This window comes from Euwallacea similis, chromosome 16 (genome assembly GCF_039881205.1).
Source record: "Euwallacea similis isolate ESF13 chromosome 16, ESF131.1, whole genome shotgun sequence".
NCBI lineage: Eukaryota > Metazoa > Arthropoda > Insecta > Coleoptera > Curculionidae > Euwallacea > Euwallacea similis.
The window spans coordinates 1,768,968-1,785,434 of record NC_089624.1 but is presented as its reverse complement, the minus strand read 5'-3'; the positions used below and the strand labels follow the sequence as shown (position 1 = coordinate 1,785,434).

General features: G+C 34.3%; 7 protein-coding genes across 9 annotated transcripts in view; 2 read left to right on the top strand and 5 right to left on the bottom strand.

The window, feature by feature from the left end:
- LOC136414012 (protein big brother-like) overlaps window positions 1-2,430 on the bottom strand; it is a 30,845-nt gene extending 28,415 nt beyond the window's left edge. Inside the window, exons 1-2 of the mRNA XM_066397797.1 lie at window positions 2,197-2,430; window positions 220-408 (exon numbers count right to left, since the gene is read on the bottom strand). Coding sequence (XP_066253894.1) covers window positions 220-408; window positions 2,197-2,367 — 360 coding nt within the window. The 5' untranslated portion in view covers window positions 2,368-2,430. The remainder of the gene's footprint in view (window positions 1-219; window positions 409-2,196) is intronic.
- A 1,524-nt stretch (window positions 2,431-3,954) lies between these two features.
- LOC136414143 (uncharacterized) lies at window positions 3,955-4,988 on the top strand. Its single transcript, XM_066397993.1, has 4 exons — window positions 3,955-4,309; window positions 4,367-4,507; window positions 4,561-4,714; window positions 4,771-4,988. Exons 1-4 carry the CDS (start codon window positions 4,105-4,107, stop codon window positions 4,913-4,915), a joined length of 645 nt encoding a protein of 214 aa, XP_066254090.1. The 5' UTR covers window positions 3,955-4,104; the 3' UTR covers window positions 4,916-4,988.
- Window positions 4,989-5,920: 932 nt separating this feature from the next.
- Window positions 5,921-8,721, bottom strand: LOC136413928 (uncharacterized). The gene is made up of 3 exons (XM_066397693.1): window positions 8,621-8,721; window positions 8,301-8,513; window positions 5,921-8,247 (listed from the first exon to the last, which is right to left on the bottom strand). The coding sequence occupies exons 2-3, from the start codon at window positions 8,449-8,451 to the stop codon at window positions 7,820-7,822; spliced, it is 579 nt and encodes a 192-aa protein (XP_066253790.1). The 5' UTR covers window positions 8,452-8,513; window positions 8,621-8,721; the 3' UTR covers window positions 5,921-7,819.
- A 293-nt stretch (window positions 8,722-9,014) lies between these two features.
- On the bottom strand, window positions 9,015-11,737 carry bys (Bystin). The gene is made up of 7 exons (XM_066397992.1): window positions 11,564-11,737; window positions 10,572-10,736; window positions 10,292-10,461; window positions 9,972-10,132; window positions 9,710-9,913; window positions 9,423-9,654; window positions 9,015-9,290 (listed from the first exon to the last, which is right to left on the bottom strand). The coding sequence occupies exons 1-7, from the start codon at window positions 11,693-11,695 to the stop codon at window positions 9,068-9,070; spliced, it is 1,287 nt and encodes a 428-aa protein (XP_066254089.1). The 5' UTR covers window positions 11,696-11,737; the 3' UTR covers window positions 9,015-9,067.
- A 294-nt stretch (window positions 11,738-12,031) lies between these two features.
- On the bottom strand, window positions 12,032-14,180 carry Dus2 (Dihydrouridine synthase 2). The gene is made up of 6 exons (XM_066397991.1): window positions 13,904-14,180; window positions 13,534-13,672; window positions 13,142-13,474; window positions 12,593-12,880; window positions 12,207-12,536; window positions 12,032-12,152 (listed from the first exon to the last, which is right to left on the bottom strand). The coding sequence occupies exons 1-6, from the start codon at window positions 14,073-14,075 to the stop codon at window positions 12,044-12,046; spliced, it is 1,371 nt and encodes a 456-aa protein (XP_066254088.1). The 5' UTR covers window positions 14,076-14,180; the 3' UTR covers window positions 12,032-12,043.
- Window positions 14,181-14,397: 217 nt separating this feature from the next.
- Window positions 14,398-15,249, top strand: LOC136414145 (partner of xrn-2 protein 1-like). Its single transcript, XM_066397998.1, has 3 exons — window positions 14,398-14,638; window positions 14,960-15,090; window positions 15,166-15,249. The coding sequence occupies exons 1-3, from the start codon at window positions 14,463-14,465 to the stop codon at window positions 15,213-15,215; spliced, it is 357 nt and encodes a 118-aa protein (XP_066254095.1). The 5' UTR covers window positions 14,398-14,462; the 3' UTR covers window positions 15,216-15,249.
- On the bottom strand, window positions 15,124-16,427 carry LOC136414144 (coiled-coil domain-containing protein 28A). 3 transcript variants are annotated; one of them, XM_066397996.1, is made up of 3 exons: window positions 16,135-16,427; window positions 15,914-16,076; window positions 15,124-15,728 (listed from the first exon to the last, which is right to left on the bottom strand). In XM_066397996.1, the coding sequence occupies exons 1-3, from the start codon at window positions 16,270-16,272 to the stop codon at window positions 15,439-15,441; spliced, it is 591 nt and encodes a 196-aa protein (XP_066254093.1). In that variant the 5' UTR covers window positions 16,273-16,427; the 3' UTR covers window positions 15,124-15,438. The 3 variants fall into 3 exon arrangements, with proteins under 3 accessions (XP_066254093.1, XP_066254091.1, XP_066254092.1); XM_066397994.1 differs by having other exon boundaries at window positions 15,124-15,773; window positions 16,135-16,395; XM_066397995.1 differs by having other exon boundaries at window positions 15,124-15,773; window positions 16,138-16,395.
- Window positions 16,428-16,467: the final 40 nt, after the last annotated feature.

Here is a 16,467-nt window from a genome sequence, read left to right as displayed (position 1 = left end):
TTGTTATGTTGTCACAACCCCGGAGAATCTCCCCCTTCTAACATGGCGTCGGGTGCGATCAATACAGACGCGGTCTTGCTATTGGCTCGCCGAAACCAGCGTCAGTATGCGCCATTTTGAAAAGTTGAATAACGTAAAAGACCAGTTTTATCTTGATGATCAAAGTTGAAGTTCGTTTAGATGGTTAAAGACACAAGTGAAATTCTCAGAGATGCATACCTTGCCTTGCTCCTTCTCGAAATCGCATTGAGTGTCTGGGAGGTATCCCGGATTTGGAGGATTAAAAACCAACTGTAGGTTGGTTCCTGTGGCAGAAAAAGCTATTTCCGTATGTCCCTCTTGGCATGCTGCTAGGAACCTTTTGATTCTCTCATCAATCGGCCTATCCCTGTGGCCCGTATAACGAACCTGAAACAATGATAAATAGTTAATAACAATTTACAGTTCAAACGTGATAATTCCTAATAATAATAAAAATATATCGGGAATCCGTTAAATCCAAGGGGGTTTCACACATTTATATTTATGTAGGCCGACTCGCATACCAGAAGTATACATATCTGATTATTAAATAAAGAGAAATATCCCGGGCATGTCCGGTTAGTCATGCTGGATTTTTCGGTCGTTTCTTGGTATTCGATCGCACAGGTTTAAAACAGAAATGAGTGTTCGTTGTCCAAGGTTGAAACATTAATAATTAAGATGATAGGCTGAAATTTTTTTTTAAGATTAAAGTTGATTTTTATCAGATTCTGAAAAACTATTTTTCACCACGTCGTGTGAAATTCTTATTTTGGTCCCATCTTATTTTGGTCTCTAAAATTGAGATGATCTTCCTTCTCAGCTTAATAGCTGTAGGTACAGATTTATAAATGAGGTCTTTCGTAATCCCATATAAACAATAATCTCATGGGGACAGATCTGGTAAGCGTACCGGCCAAAATATATCTCCATTGTTTGAAATGACTCTACCGGGAAATATTTCAATTAATCAGCCAGTGCCCTAGCGTTATGTGACGCAGCACCATCTTGTTGAAACCAGAGGTTAGTCAAGAGGTTGAAGCAAATGTTGTTATTGATGTAATTCATGAAGTTTTCACTTCATTCTTATTTGGTCTATAAATACATATTTTAGGCTTAGAAAATGCACCAAACTCGGCTAAATGTTTATGAAGGAATTCAAAATAATTGAGCTAGTTAATGTTTTTCTGAATATTCTTGTAGATCTGCTTTCGCAACAACTCGCATATTTCGATGTGAAATGTAATAAATTTCTCACATATTCCGGTTTTCTTCACTTGAAAAAGACATTTTCTTAGTAAATTTATACTCGTTTTGTCACTGAAGGTGAAGAACGTCTTCATTAAACAAAAGTGTAGATGTTAATTCAGGCGGTGTTCATGGCATTTTTTGCAAAAGTAGAATTTTTTATATTTCCACCAAACTACAAGATTGAATCTTAATAAATGATATATCATCGTAATCATAAAATAAATGAGTTCAAAAATGTGAAATTCCAAAATGGTGCCCATAAGAAAGTTGATGATGGCTGCTGAAAACCAAAACGTTGGATTTCAAATATAACATCCCCACGTTGTAAAAAAATAAAAAATAAAAATGCGTCTCAAAAATTTCAGTTTTTTCAAATATCTCCAAAAGTCATAGATTTTTTTAATGAAATTACATATTTTTGAACTTCGAATTGCGTAACTATGCTCCAATTTAACCCACCACGTATCTCTTATGGTTACCGAGATCTTTCCCTTGTATATTAAAACATTGCTTAATGTGTTAATTCGTGTGTGCCCACGCGCTTCTCTAGGCATTATAGTGATACAGCAGCAATGGCATAATCTATCAGTTTGAGACAATTTTTCATATTGCATAAAAATGCTGAGATAGGAGCATAAGTTATCGTTTTTAATTCATTTTATTAGAATATTTTGGATTTCTCCTTGTTAAGTACATCCTTGAACGTGAATTTTTAATTGTAAAAAAATGTCTTTTTTTATCTTATAAAAAAGGCTTGCTACCTTCTAAAAAACGTCTTTTATGACGAGACACCTCAGTTTCCAACAGAATTCAACAGAAATTAGTAAATTACTTCCATGCTAGCATTAATTAAATAAAACAAATAATTAGATATCAAAGCTGAGGTAGTAAAGGTAACTAAATAACAGAAAGTTCAAAACTCACCTCACTCTCTCTGCCAAGCCGCCTGAATAGCTCATCAGACTCAAATTTGGCCTTTTGATCCGGCACTACCCGCGGCATTTTGAAAATGAACCGCGGCTTAGGCTGCTCATATAGTCCAATATTATCGAAAGAAGTATGATGCATCATACCCAACACTGATGTGTGATCCATATTCAGTTTTTTAACAACTACCAAAACTCGCAAAAAAAAACGCACAATTACTGAGCAATATCACTAGAAAAAAACCCGCAACAACCTCCGACAAACAACAATTTAACACTGAAAGGCAAAGTGAGAGAGTGTGGAACATTGTAAACGCGCCTAAGTTTTTCATTGAGGGGACCTGAAATGGGCGGAACTAAAACGTATTTCGTCCAATCAGATTCGATCTTCAGCCCCTTCTACGCTAAACAAGAAATCGAGTTACGTATAGAAACGTCAAAGGGGAGTGATCACAGGGACCTATTGCACGAAACTTTATGAGATTTATCTCATTGTAAATCTCATTGTCCTGAAGCATCTGGTTAGCGACTTCAAAAGAGGATTTTGAAATTTTTTATTGTTATGGAGCGCTTTTGTGAGTGCGTAATTATGTCCGGATTATAGTGTTTTGAGCTTTTTAGATAAACAGGCGTTTAACGGGTGTTTACAAAGAGAAGGATAAAAAAAGCGCGTTTCTATTGAAGATAAACGACTTGAATATTATTAAGCTTATTATACCTAATGTGTTGGTTAACATAATCATAGCTATACTTACATTGACATAGACGACGTTACTAACAGTTTATGTGTTCTCTTTTCTAGTGTTTTAACTTCTTCTGTTTAGAATATATCACGGGCCTACTCCCTACTTAATGCAACCGCAAAATCAGGTGCGTAAAGAGATTTTTTAAAGTACGTAATTTGATAAACATTTTTTTTGCGATCTGTCATAAAATACGCATTTTCTGTTCAGTTTTTCTACTCAAAAGTTACGTGTTCCCGATCCAGACCAGAAAGTTCACCTAAAAATCGACAAAACCATTTTCCAGTCTTTCTCATTTTATTTTTGCAATCCGTCTGCCTGCGAAATAATACTGAAAAACTGTAAAGAATGGCAATGTCTTGGGAAATAGTTCCCGCTTGAAAAGGAGAATAATTACAATTGAAACGAATTAATATGCCTATTGGACTAGTAATCAAACGGTTAATGCGTAGGACTTTTTAAAATAAACCCGGTTTCTCGAAAGAATGTTTATTTACTATCATCATGAGTAAGTAGGTTCCTATGCCGAAATGATATCGAACACTTAAGTTTTCGCTTGAAAAGCGGATAATCACAGTTGAAACGAATTAATATACTGATTGGACTAGTAATGAACTGGTGGATGCGTTAAGTTTTAAAAAAATATATAATCACTTTCTCGCAATGGTATTAAATTAACAATTATTATAAATAAATAAGTGCCAATGCCGGCATGATATTGAATACTTCGGTTCTCGTTTGAAAAAATGAATAATCACAATTCAAACGAATTAGTATACTTATTGGACTGGTAATGAACTGGTGGATGCGCAAGGATTTTAAAAATATACAATCACTTTCTCACAATGGTATTTAATTAATAATTATTATAAGTAAATGGGTAACAAAGCCAGAATGATATTGAATGCTTCAGGTCCCGCTGGAAGAGATAAATAATTACAATTGAAACTAATTCGTACACCTATTGGACTGGTAACGAAATGGTGAATGCGCAGAATTTTGCCGAATAAGCTTTCCCCTCCGGTTAAAAGAAGGCGCTCGAAAATTGCGCTTTCAGTTACATTGCCAGTGTCAAACATTCCCGTCATCTCATTTATGTGGAAATCTAAATTCTTTTGTGAGCTATACGATACCGATCTCAGTTTTATCCAAGCGATAAAATCATGTCTGACTTACTTTTGAAAATAAAACGCCATCCTAAGTTCCCCATGGCAATGGCGGGCCTCGCTTACTTGCTGCTAACAGCAACTAGTGCGGCAGCCCTTTCCGTATATTTCACCGATATTGCAGGCAGCGATTTCTGGCACTGGCAGCTCATCTCTTATATAATTATGGTTGCCAACGGATTGACCGGATTCAGTGAATTTTGTAAGTTCTCACCGAGGCATGAAACGGCAGCTAATATCACTCTGGCTTTCTTTGCAGTTGACGAAAGTTCCTTCTACCCTTTGCGCGATCTTTTGGATTACTGTCAACTTACCCTGGCACTGCCCTGTTATGCCGCAGAAATGTGGATTAAGACCGAAACGGGACCTGCTGAAATCGCTACAATTCATGCGGGATTAGGTAAAAGAACGAAATATCGTAAGAATCGCCTAAAGTGTGTTATTCGTGCACAGGAATTATCGCGGTATTGATGTATATTGTCTCGGAAAGCAAAAGGCGAGATTTAACTGACTTAGCACTATTTGCCAATGCCGGGAGTCTACTTTACATTGCAGCCACAAATACGAATGTCGTCATTTTAATAGCCACTGCAATTGTGATCGCAGGGTATACCGGATAAGCATATTCTAATTTGATAAATTCAAAAAAATTCTTATCAACAGTTACTGCATGTACAAACGACAAGAACCATGCTGTATGGCCCCAGCGGACAAGTTCAATTTCGCAATGGTAGCCTTTGCGTTCTTCTCTCTTGCCTCGTTTGATGACACCATCATTCAGAAGATTAGGTCTTTATTATGGGTGTAGGCGACACCTTATCAGCAAGTGGGGATTATCGGCAATCTTACGAAAACTAAACGGTATTTGCTCGCTAATCTGATGTTTCGTGGCGATAAGTGTGGGTAAATATGCGTTTTCTTAATTAGATCCACATGAAAGAAAAATTAAAGGTGATAAGTAGAGCTAGTGAAAATGTTTATTCTTACTATTCATTTCCCTGAATCATCCTGAACGAAGGTCGTAAACCGGTATTTATCCGACAAACGCGCAATCATGGGTATTCCCTGATTCCGACCCAAAATAGAGTAGGAATACCAGAGAAGGACATTACGCACTCAAATTGGTTGAGATATCAGCTTCTGACGTATAATGAGAAACTAAGCTCCCATGAAGTGTCTCAAAGAGCAACAAGAAGTGAACGTGAAACGTAGGAATAATGCGACGCAGATTAAGATCATGTTCACAGTTGCAACTAAGATACGCAATCATGAATAGTGTCCTCAAAAGTTCGATCCAGAAAAAGCTCTCGTAGAAAGAGTCAGGAGATTGGAGGGATTCTCTGAAGTCAAGGATCAACAGGAGGTGAACTTGGGACCAGTACCGGCTTTACGGAGGGTGGGGAGTGGGAGTGGGAGCGCAAGGTTGGGCAACCGTAATTAAAAATATAGACCAGGGCGCCAGATTGGCTAAAGCCTACCCTGCTTGAAACTTTATTTATGGTTTGGCATTAACTTAGCCATATAATCGTCTCCTCGCAATTGAATCGTATATCCCATCATCCAACTTCACTTCAAAGGCTGTTTGTTGGAAGAATTCGTCGGAAAAATTGTAGAAACATGTATCACAGATTGCTCAGACTTTCATTCCAGACAATGTGTCTAAACCAAAGATACAATTTTTTTCCTCGAACATCCCTGCAGAAATCGCTGGTGTGGAATAAAGATAATCGGCGATTAGTAACGAACTATTTATTCATTTATTCAGTAAAATCAAACAAATATATATGTATTATTATGTTTATAAATAGTTTCTATAAAAATAAGTTTTGAATTATGTAGATAAGTGGATGGATTTTCCACCACATAAATTATAGTTACAATAATATTTTGATATGCGAAACTGCAGCCATACAAAGCACAAGAAGTACAGGTATCTACTTTGCACTTAGTCACTTAAAAATTTCAAAGATGAATGATTGGGTCCAATTACACAAATAACATATACACATAATTTTCATATTCAACTTAATTATAAGACGCCCTTTAGGATTTGCGTCTATAAAATGGTCATAAAGGTACTATCTAGACACTAAGCAAAATTATGCAGGGGTGAAAATTTTGATGCCTACCCATTTGGTATTGCTTAAAAGATAACTGATACTACCTTGATCAAATTAGAGATAAGTCGCAATGTATTAGATAGAGACAGACTGATAGCTACCAGATCTTATTCATGAGATAATTATTATATGCAATTATTATTAAACACGTATAAAGAGGTATTCAAAAACATCAAGGTTTGATATGAGATATTGGATATTTGGTAAGAGGTACAGCTTGGACAATATCATAATAAGGGGAAGTAAGATGCTAAGGCTGAGTTAGTTGTATCACCATATTTAGCAATCAAATTGGGCAGGCTCTACTAAAAATGTTAGACCCTATTTTGATGAGCACAAAATAAATAGAAATCCTGTTATAATATCACAAGCTCTCCTCTAACATGACTCTAAAATACCTATATCCCAGAGTACCGAACGTACTGTGTGATTCCTGAAACCTGGACGCCTTAGGTAACGAAAATTGTAGTGCGTAACATCCCAAAGCCACGGCGGCTGAAGACAGGGAGCTCTCGCCGAACAACATTTTAACAGCCATTTTTATCAATTCCAATATAACAAATCTAAAGGGTCGGGGTAAACTTTTAGAATTGGCCAAACAAAATTTATTAATTTATCTCAGGAAAGGGCAAAGGCTTGGTTTAAACTTTAATTCAAACAAATAAAACTAACTCTAAATGAACTAATTTAGGTATTAGTTTACTAGATGACCGAAAAATTAAGTCAATTTGATAAAGATAAACTCCTTCAGAAAATGCATGATCATTCCTCAATGAAGAAGAATCTATCTCTTGGAAACGAGACGTTTTTTTTTTAATTTGTAGAAAAATGTCAATTCTTCATTAATAGAGTTGAGGAATTAGATTACTTGCTACTATTAATTTCTTCATATCAGAGATGCGTTAGGCCTCTGATGAGTTTACTATGGAGGAAGTTGTTTTCTTACTAGGTGAACAATTGGGTGACTTGCTCCTGAAGAGAATTGTGGGGTCTATTTAATGGCGCTCAGGCCAAGGATCACTATAAACCCTTGTTCCTGACAAGTGAGAAAATGACTCTACCACGTCTCTTCAGTTATCGTGTTTATAAGAAGAATTATAGATATTTTGGGGTACTTAGGGTCAAATATTTTAATTTGGGAGTTTTCTTTTTTTCTAAAATGTTCTTTTTTTTTTCAGAAAACTTAAAAAAATATGAAATACTGCTAGAATCCAGTAGACATAAGTCTTTACTACTGAAAAATTGTCAGTTATGGGTTTTTCCTGCAGCACAGCAGTATTTATGTCGTTCTTTTATAGTAACATACTAGCTACCAATATCTATAAAACATGAACTTAATATCTGCAAAAAAATATTCATATTTCCTTAGCACAAGGAATTTGTGCCTTAATCATTAAGGAATTTACCTCCTTTTCTAGAGGCCCTGCATTTTTCAAAAACAATTTTTTCCCACCTCCAAAACAAAATACAAAATTTGGCTTACTTGGAATCTCCCATATTACAATTAGTAGGAAGATTAGCAGAGTTCAAAAAATGCAAATTTAAAGTTTTATTTTCTAGGGTGAACACTTTAGAATTCCTAAGACTTAAAATCAATAAACTGGATCTATAAGTGATCTCACTGCGAAAAATACAAAAAAACACATGGAATAATTAAGTAGATCTTGAGTGGGCACTTCACATGAAAAACCTGAGAGCATATCTTGTTTAATAACAAAATAACTTAACACATAAGATATTGAGGTACTTATTCCAAAGAAGTTTTCATTCCAATAAGAAACCAAAATCAGAGAAAATGCATTGCCTAAGAGAAAGGCATTTACTACTTCCTGCTTTCGACTGTCATAAAAATATATGACTATAGGAACTAAAGAAAGAAGTATGTGGCTACACATGAGGCTTAAATAATTGTTATACTTAAGCCATATAGTTGCATTGATGGATGGAATTAGTAACAAATCTTTGAATGTTTCAGTGATTTTATAGAATTTATCAATTTTGTGGCCATATTGAGGGTTACCTAAGAAAAAAATAAATAATGCTTAAGTTTAACATCATCACGCAAATACCTACCCCATCTCCATATGCCCAGTAGAGAATGGAGAATTACCAATCCAAATGGCACTTTACTAAAAGGATTCTCATATCTACTTAGGGCTTTAAGGCAGTACAACCCAGTGACTGCCAAAATAATGTGTGATAAAGCAGTGGAGTATCGAACCATGTTAATTTTGTACTAGGGGAAAACTTCCTTCCAAACTTAGGGGAAGTTGAATAGAAGCAGGCCTAGGGGGCACAAAAATATGGGCTGAATTTCTTATTTTTTCTAATTCTGATTTTCTAATACTTCTTCTAATGTTCTAATTTTCTAATACTTTAAAACAATTACTTACATTTTAACAAATCACCCTTATTAGATATGTGATCATGTATTGTTGGTTTAAATTAAAACAACTTTTTGAAAGAAAAGGTTTGTTTACTTTTTGGATTTGACAGTACAAACGTCATATGACAGATTAGACTTAACAAACAACCAACCCTTTATATAAGTTGAAATAACATTGGAACAGAACACCCAGAGCTGTAAACATCGTAGAAATTGAGTAATCACATTAGATGTGTTAAACCGAAGGACAAGTTAAAAAATGAGAGATCAAATTTACTTGCTGATGAATTTATTAAGTCTCAACTCATTCTATTTACATCAGAAAGAATTATGAGACGCGATAATCGTCTCTCTCTTAACATATATCAAGAAAATTTCCTTGCAATAATAATTCCATATAAAAAAAAAACATTAAAACATATTTATTCTTAAATTACATCAAATTTCAATAAAATTAGTCAAAGTCCATTTTAGGCTCTGCATCTTCAGCGTCTCTGCACTTTGCGTGCTGCAACTCCCGTCGTATTTCGGCAGTTATGGTGTGGTGATGTTGCTTTTTGAGTAACTCCAACAAAGCGTCTCTTTGCTCCGTTGATATGTCGGCTTTGTATCTCTGCACGAAGGTTAAGAAAGCCTGATGCCATAGAACTGGCAATTCCCGCTGATCTCTTTCAAACCTTTCAAAATATTTAGTTTGTTAAATATAAGTGTAGTGAGTTAATTTGTTCTAGCAATTGAGCAATCGTCTATACTAAAGGCTCTATTCTTGAGATACACGATGTTTTTACTCTAGCAAAATTATGACTTACCTTAAAAAGTGGAAAACTAGAGCGTCTACTACCCGATATGGCAATGCATATTTTTTATCCAGGAATATTCTGAGAAATATCGAGTTCGCTCCCGTATAGTCCATTTCAGCGATTTTGAGCATAGTAGCTGATGAATGCAGCATCGGTATAGAATTTTTGGCAATCACAGACCCGACGATTATCGCTTCGCGAAGAGTGCAGTTACCTGATTCCAGAAGAGGCAATAAAATACCTGTAAAATTGTAACTCAGCCCATAAATCTTTATAGCTTAATAATATTTAAAAACCTTTCATAAACGCTCCAGGTTTATAAAGTGCTTTCCTCAACGCTTGGTACAAATGAAAATTCAACCTTTTATATTCAGCGAGATCATCCCTTACACGCGGCAGAAGCACCAAATTAAAGAACCTTTGAGCCATATTCTCTTTCAAATTGGAGGTAAAAATTCTAGTTCCTTGGTACATCGCTGCGGCTGACCAACTGATAGGATCTGAAAATTTGATTCAAAATTTCTTGATGATATTGTTATTATTCATTTGGCTACCAACCAGTTATATACAAAATTTGTTCCCAATTTCTCAAATTTGGGATGATTTTGAACGCTTTCGGAAGTTTTCCAGTACGGTACTTTTTTAAGACATCCCTAACGCCTTCATACATGGCTTTAATTCTGGGATCTAAGTCTTGTAATTGCAATGAACCAACATCACTAAAAATATTTTCATAAGGCTAATTTTAACTAATTATTTGAATTGATAATATTAAAGAGTTATTTAAAAAGAACATCTTGCATTAGCCCCACAAGAAAGGGATTAAAACTGGAGCAGTAATTATTTGATCATGTTGACTAAATTTTAAAATTACGTACCTGAAATGTGTATCTAGCTCAGTTTGTTTCTGTGTAATTTTTTCCATAATTATGTCAGCTAATGTTCTTTGAGGAAGAGGATTGTGACTCATGAATTTTTCTATTGCTTTTTCGTCATCTTCATTAATTGTTATATTTTCATAAAATATGTCTTGTTCTAAGGTATCCTCCTATATGAAACAAACACATAAAATATTAAACAAGAAAGGATTTTTTAAAGTTTACAAGTTTTTCCATATGTATTTTGTTTACATCTTATTATGTGTATTACTGCACATACCTCTTCAGCACTCTCATCTGAGTCACTATGCATTCCATCATCAAGTTTAACCACTTGGGTTTTCTTGTTATTACTTGTTCCAGCATCTTCAAAATCTTCTTCCAATTCTCTTTGTTGTTTTCTGGCAGCAGATAAAATTTTTCTGGACAAAGTTGAATCTACAAACTAGAAAAACACCTCGAGTAAGTAGAAATATTTTCACCTGCTGTTTAATAGTTTTTATAACAATGTAATGAAGGTATTTCAGTCAAATTTTTCAATTGGCTCAAGATATCTTTGCAGATAACTAACATTAAAAGTGGCAACAAGGAGTCACACTTATGTTATGTCCATAACATAATGCATAAAAATTGCATAGAAAGTTAAAAAGGTATGAATTTTTTATGCTATTTATTATGCATATTTATGTGCCTAATAAATGGCAATAGGTATATCTGTCAAGCCAAATTTCTATATTATGCATTTTGTTATGCGATAATGTATCAAATTAAAAAAAAGTATGCTAACAAGGGATCCGTGTGGGATTCCCAAATTGAGGATAGCTGTCCAAAAAGTTCTCCACCATTACTTGTAAAATAAATATTTTTTTGATACAGAGTTTTATCAATTGATCTTACAATGGACTACACAACTTGCATATATATGTATTTACGTTATCATATGCTGACTTTATATTTAGCAATGTGGCTAACAGCAGCAATTGCTTATTATTGAAAGCATACTTGTTAGATAATTCAGTTAATTAATTATATGGGCCACCACCACATATGGTATTATAATAAGAGTTAATGTATAATTTGGCAAGAATTTTACTACATCCAGTCTAGTACATTAACTTTAGTGATGTACCGATCTAGATTTGGTAAATTTGTTGAATCATAATGAAAATCTCCTCCCAATACCAAGTTTTAGCAACTCAGTTTCTATGATTACTTGAGTACCATATATCTCCCATTCCATTCGCTTTCTAGCATTCTTTATAGGAAACTTACCTGTTCCTCCTCTTGGCTCTCCTTCACCTTGGTTCTGTTTTTGCTTGTGACAAATTTCATATTATAAATATCCTGTTCCAAAGACACTTTCAAAGCCGTCTCAGACGGTTTGAGTTTTTTAGTTTTCCCCATTGCTTTCCTCCTTAAATATTACCTCTACTTATTATCCTGTTTAAATGATTTTGGATTTCTTGAGACGTTTAGTGACGATAAACTTAACCTCAATCAAAAACGTGTTTTAAATGACACTGTCAGTGTAGGGTGCAGATCCGAGGTAAGAAATTGTGAATAAATAGCCACAATTTAAAGTAAATAATTGAGGAAATGAAGAGAAACAGGTGAACTTCCACATCTGTAGAAAGTAATTTTACGGTTATTCTGCCCAAAAATAGATAAGTTCTTGAATAAATTCAGTTGTCGATACAAAAATTTATTTTGGAATGTGAAATTAAATAAAACAATAGTCTCTTTTTGATAGTGTTATTCAAGTATGCTTCCATTGGTAACTAACGTCTTTCGGTCTATCAATCCTAAACCTACACAACATGACAAAGCGGCCCCTTGTTCAGCAAATCTTTTGTTCTTTTCCCTGTAACATTATAGTCATGAAAGACCCATTACGCCAACACTTCAGCCACCATACCAATAAGAGGAAGTATATCTTCTCTCATCAACAGTAACAACAGCCCTAAAAAGCTTATCCTTATTGATGATTTTATACTTCGGCACTTTCAGCTTATTTTTCCCACAGTATGATATGAGCCTGCTCTTTGGCAAATCAGGGTCATGAAAATTGACCCTTATGAATGCACATTTCACAGTATAGACATCTAAGTCTTCCTCAGCATCTAATTTTGGCCTCTTGGGGCTTTCATTGAACATGTCAGGACTTATTTCTCTTCTACCAAGCATTCCTTTAGCTTGAAATTCTAGTTGTCGCTGTCTGCAGTAGTCACCTAAATGCCATATGGAACTACAATACCATGTTGTTGTTTCGATTTGTTACTTATTGCACTCAATTTTACATACCAAATTTGTTCCAACGTCTGACACTCCAAGAATTTTTTTCCTTTAGGTGTTTCCTGCAATTCTTTCAACATATTTTGAACACAATATTTTGTGTTACTGGGAGAATTATCATAATCTACAGCTAGCTTTAAATAAGCTACAATAACGTCTTCCAGATTTTTTATTCCATCTTGACAAAATATAGAACAATTGGCCTCTGCTGCTCGAGCAATCATCACACTGCTAGCACCACATTCATCTCTGAATTTTAATATGTCACTGTATCTATCTATTTCCCTTGAACCACCACTGAAAATAGGAGCACATTATGTTACAATCCAGACTGCTGATAATACTAGCAGAAAAACAGTAAAAATTTGTGTAACACTATATGAATGGTTTTTACTAATTTAGGCATTAAATTAGCGTAATAAGCAAGTCATATCCACTATTTTTCACATATTCTTACAACCTCTTAAATGAATGCGATATTATTGCTAAATTAAATGATACACAATGCTAAGGACATTACAGAAAACACGTGAACACCTGTATAATAATTTTATTTACTTTGCAATTACGGGAATATTAATGGCTCGTGCCACAGCTGCTATCATTGTGTTGCGATTTAAATGCTGTGGCCTTTCTATTTTAGTTCTCCCATGAACTGCAATAGCTGAAATTCCAGTTGAAGCTAGGTCCTTAACTAAATTTATCATTGCCTTCATGTCCTCAAACACCCTAATTTTACATGATATTGGAATTGATACATTTTTTACCAATATTGACAGAATTGCTTTGGCTTTTTCTGGTTGAGTCAACAAGGCGGCCCCCATCCCACCTTTCAAAGAAAATTCTTTGGGACAACCCATGTTTATGTCAATACCAGCCACATCAGTTTCTCTACAAAGAATAATGAAAAGGAATTAATCTAGTTGGGAAATGGTGAAAATGTTTCCTACATCATTTTCCCTACTTTTAAAGCTCTGTTTGGATCACAAGTGCCTAACTGAACTACAACTTTATTCTTTTCTATTGCACAGGTGCGAAAAACTATTGTCCCGTCTGATTTATCTATATAGTCTATTGTTCCAAGTGCATCTGAAAAATATATTATAAAAATAGTTTATCTTGTTTACTTTGGCATTTTAAGCCTCTTGAAGAGCAGACATGTCCTGTGTGAATGTCCAGCAGACACAATACGGACATAGAAAAACAGGAAACACAGACAAGCTTACATTTCCAGGTTAAAAACTTTATGTGCCTGAAGTATTTCATAGAATTTCAGTGATTTTGTACTAAAGAAAAGTGATTTTGAATGTGTAAACTTACCATTAACTATTCTCACTGATTTCAGTAATTTCCAATCAATGATTTCTTCGGAATAAACCATATCAGCACCATAATGTAAGGCTAGTAGCCGCATTGGAAGTGTTCCAACCCGAACCATTGGGGCTAAGATTATTTTATTATCATACTTTAAACCGACCCTTCTCGTTGTCATATTTACATAAATACACAATAATGATTTCTACTCAAAGAAGAATAAAAAAATATATTAATTATATTATTATTTATTTAAATATTAGTATATCTCTATGAAAAATATCTAAAACATTAAAAATTTGAATAAATACCACTAACCTAAGATATTTTTGTCAAGTAGTAATGACAATTATTGTCACTGTCAAAAATACAAACCTCACGCTTTCTAATGAAGCATAAATTAACATGATTTGAATGAGATTTTCTGTGTAGTAAATTTTCAAGAAATGTTTTAGTTTTAAAGAACTCAGAAATAGGTAAATGAAGACGTTGTATTGATTTAAATTCAGTGCTCTATCACTTAAGGGTTTCTAATATAAACTTGACGACGACTGCTCAAGTCAGAATGACCCATCAATGTTCATTAGACTGGAATATAGACGATTATAAGGACGAAACGGAGCCCGAGGAGCACTGGGAACTCCGCAAAGCCTTTATGGAGGCTCACAAAGGCAGATTTTCTGAGGAGTATTTGGTGGCATTAGCTAGGACATTTACGAATATTGAATTTATGGGATGCAGGTAAGAAAGAAAAGAAAAATGTAGGTGGCAGCGAGGTTTTATGAACTATTTAGGGGTATGACATTTCCATGGAATATCATTAAAATTATAATCAAAATAAAGTTATAACACAAACATTTCAATAAGTACCCTGTTAAGATAACATGGTCAAAATTCTGATACTAAAACTACTAAGAACATAAATCTTCTATTTAATTAAAACCCCTGATGTTTATTGAGCAAATAAAGAATTATTACTATAATTAGATACCAAAAATGGTACCCTTACCACAATAACAAAGTTAAAATGCAGGGAAATTTTTATCTCCATTCACCTTTCAGTTACCCTGCACCAGTCATGATAAGAATTGCAGAATTATCAAAAGAAGTGGCAAAAAAATACAGGGAATCTAAGAAAGGCAAATTGCAACGGACATTTGTTACTGCTTCCAATGCAGCAGAAAACAAAATAAGTAAGTTACCATAATGTGAATTTGCTTATATAATTTTTTTTCATAAAACTTGATTTAATTTTAATTACATTACAGAAAAACGTCACTCAGATACTGTCTCATCGACCTCAAATAAAAAATCCTGAATATAAATTATATAATTATGTATTATAAATAAAATATAAAACCTCAAAATATTGTTCGAAAACAAACCTTCATAACAGTCCCAACAACCCTAACTTCTCTTTTTTATTCAATGAATTTCCCATAGGATGAAAAATTACTTAACATTTAAATTACCTTTAGGCTTTCTAATATAATAATTTATAACAATAAAAATCACAGCACAAATTTAACCATAAAGTAAAATTACTTTGTGGAATTACTGTGCAACGCCTCTATTGAAACACTAAGCTGTTCAAGTCTTTGTATCAATTGACTCATGGTATTTTGGGAGGATTTTAAACTATCCTCTGATAATGAAGGTATATTAGCAGACCCTGCCAAGTCAAAGTGTAACTTGGCCAACTTTTCCTGTTGCTCCCTGATGTTTGTCATCTGATCCATTGTGTTCCCTCCCCCAAATGCTCTTAATTTCCCTGAATGGAAGTCTGCCAATAATCCAAGAAGAGCTCTTTCCATGTGTCGAACATCTGGCACTTGGGATATAAAAGAATGGTGGTGGATATCTGTTTTTGGAAGCTCTATCCATGCAGAGAAAGAAATAAAAAGAACAAAACAAAATGAAAACATAAAAAAACATTGGTGCAAAATAAACTAGGAATACAATAGTAGAAAAGTAATGAAAATATTATTACAAACTACTATTTTCTTTAATATTTACCTTTATGAGGATTCCTCGGCCGAGCAGTGCTAGCTTTCAAAGGCTCTCTGAAAGGCTTCCTTTCATTAATAAAGGCTATTTTTGAGCCTCCTGTTGACCCAACCTGCCCTCTTCCTGCTGATCTTGCTACGGAACTGTGGCTTGTATTTCCCGAAGAGGAAAACTACAAATTAGGCACTCATATCAGGCAGAGTTTACTGAATGTTTTGAAACCTATTTACTACTTTCGCGCTTCTTATAGGAGACATAACTTTCGATTCTGTGGTGTCAGTGGGATCTTCTTGAATTGTACTGTCGTCATTTTCGGCATCACTTGAAACTAGTTGCTGAAGTTCCGATATCTCTCCCCTTGATTCCATTGTAAACAAGTTCTGGTTGTGATATGTGTACACTGGATTTAGATTTATTTATATCACATTTATTATTTTACGTCGCTTTTCTTCTAAAACTAGATATTTTTATTATTTATGAAGTTCGATATGTTTTTATTTTGCTGTCAACTTTGACACATATGTGGAATATGGAATTGTTCAGAAATTCCATTGCTAGGAGTG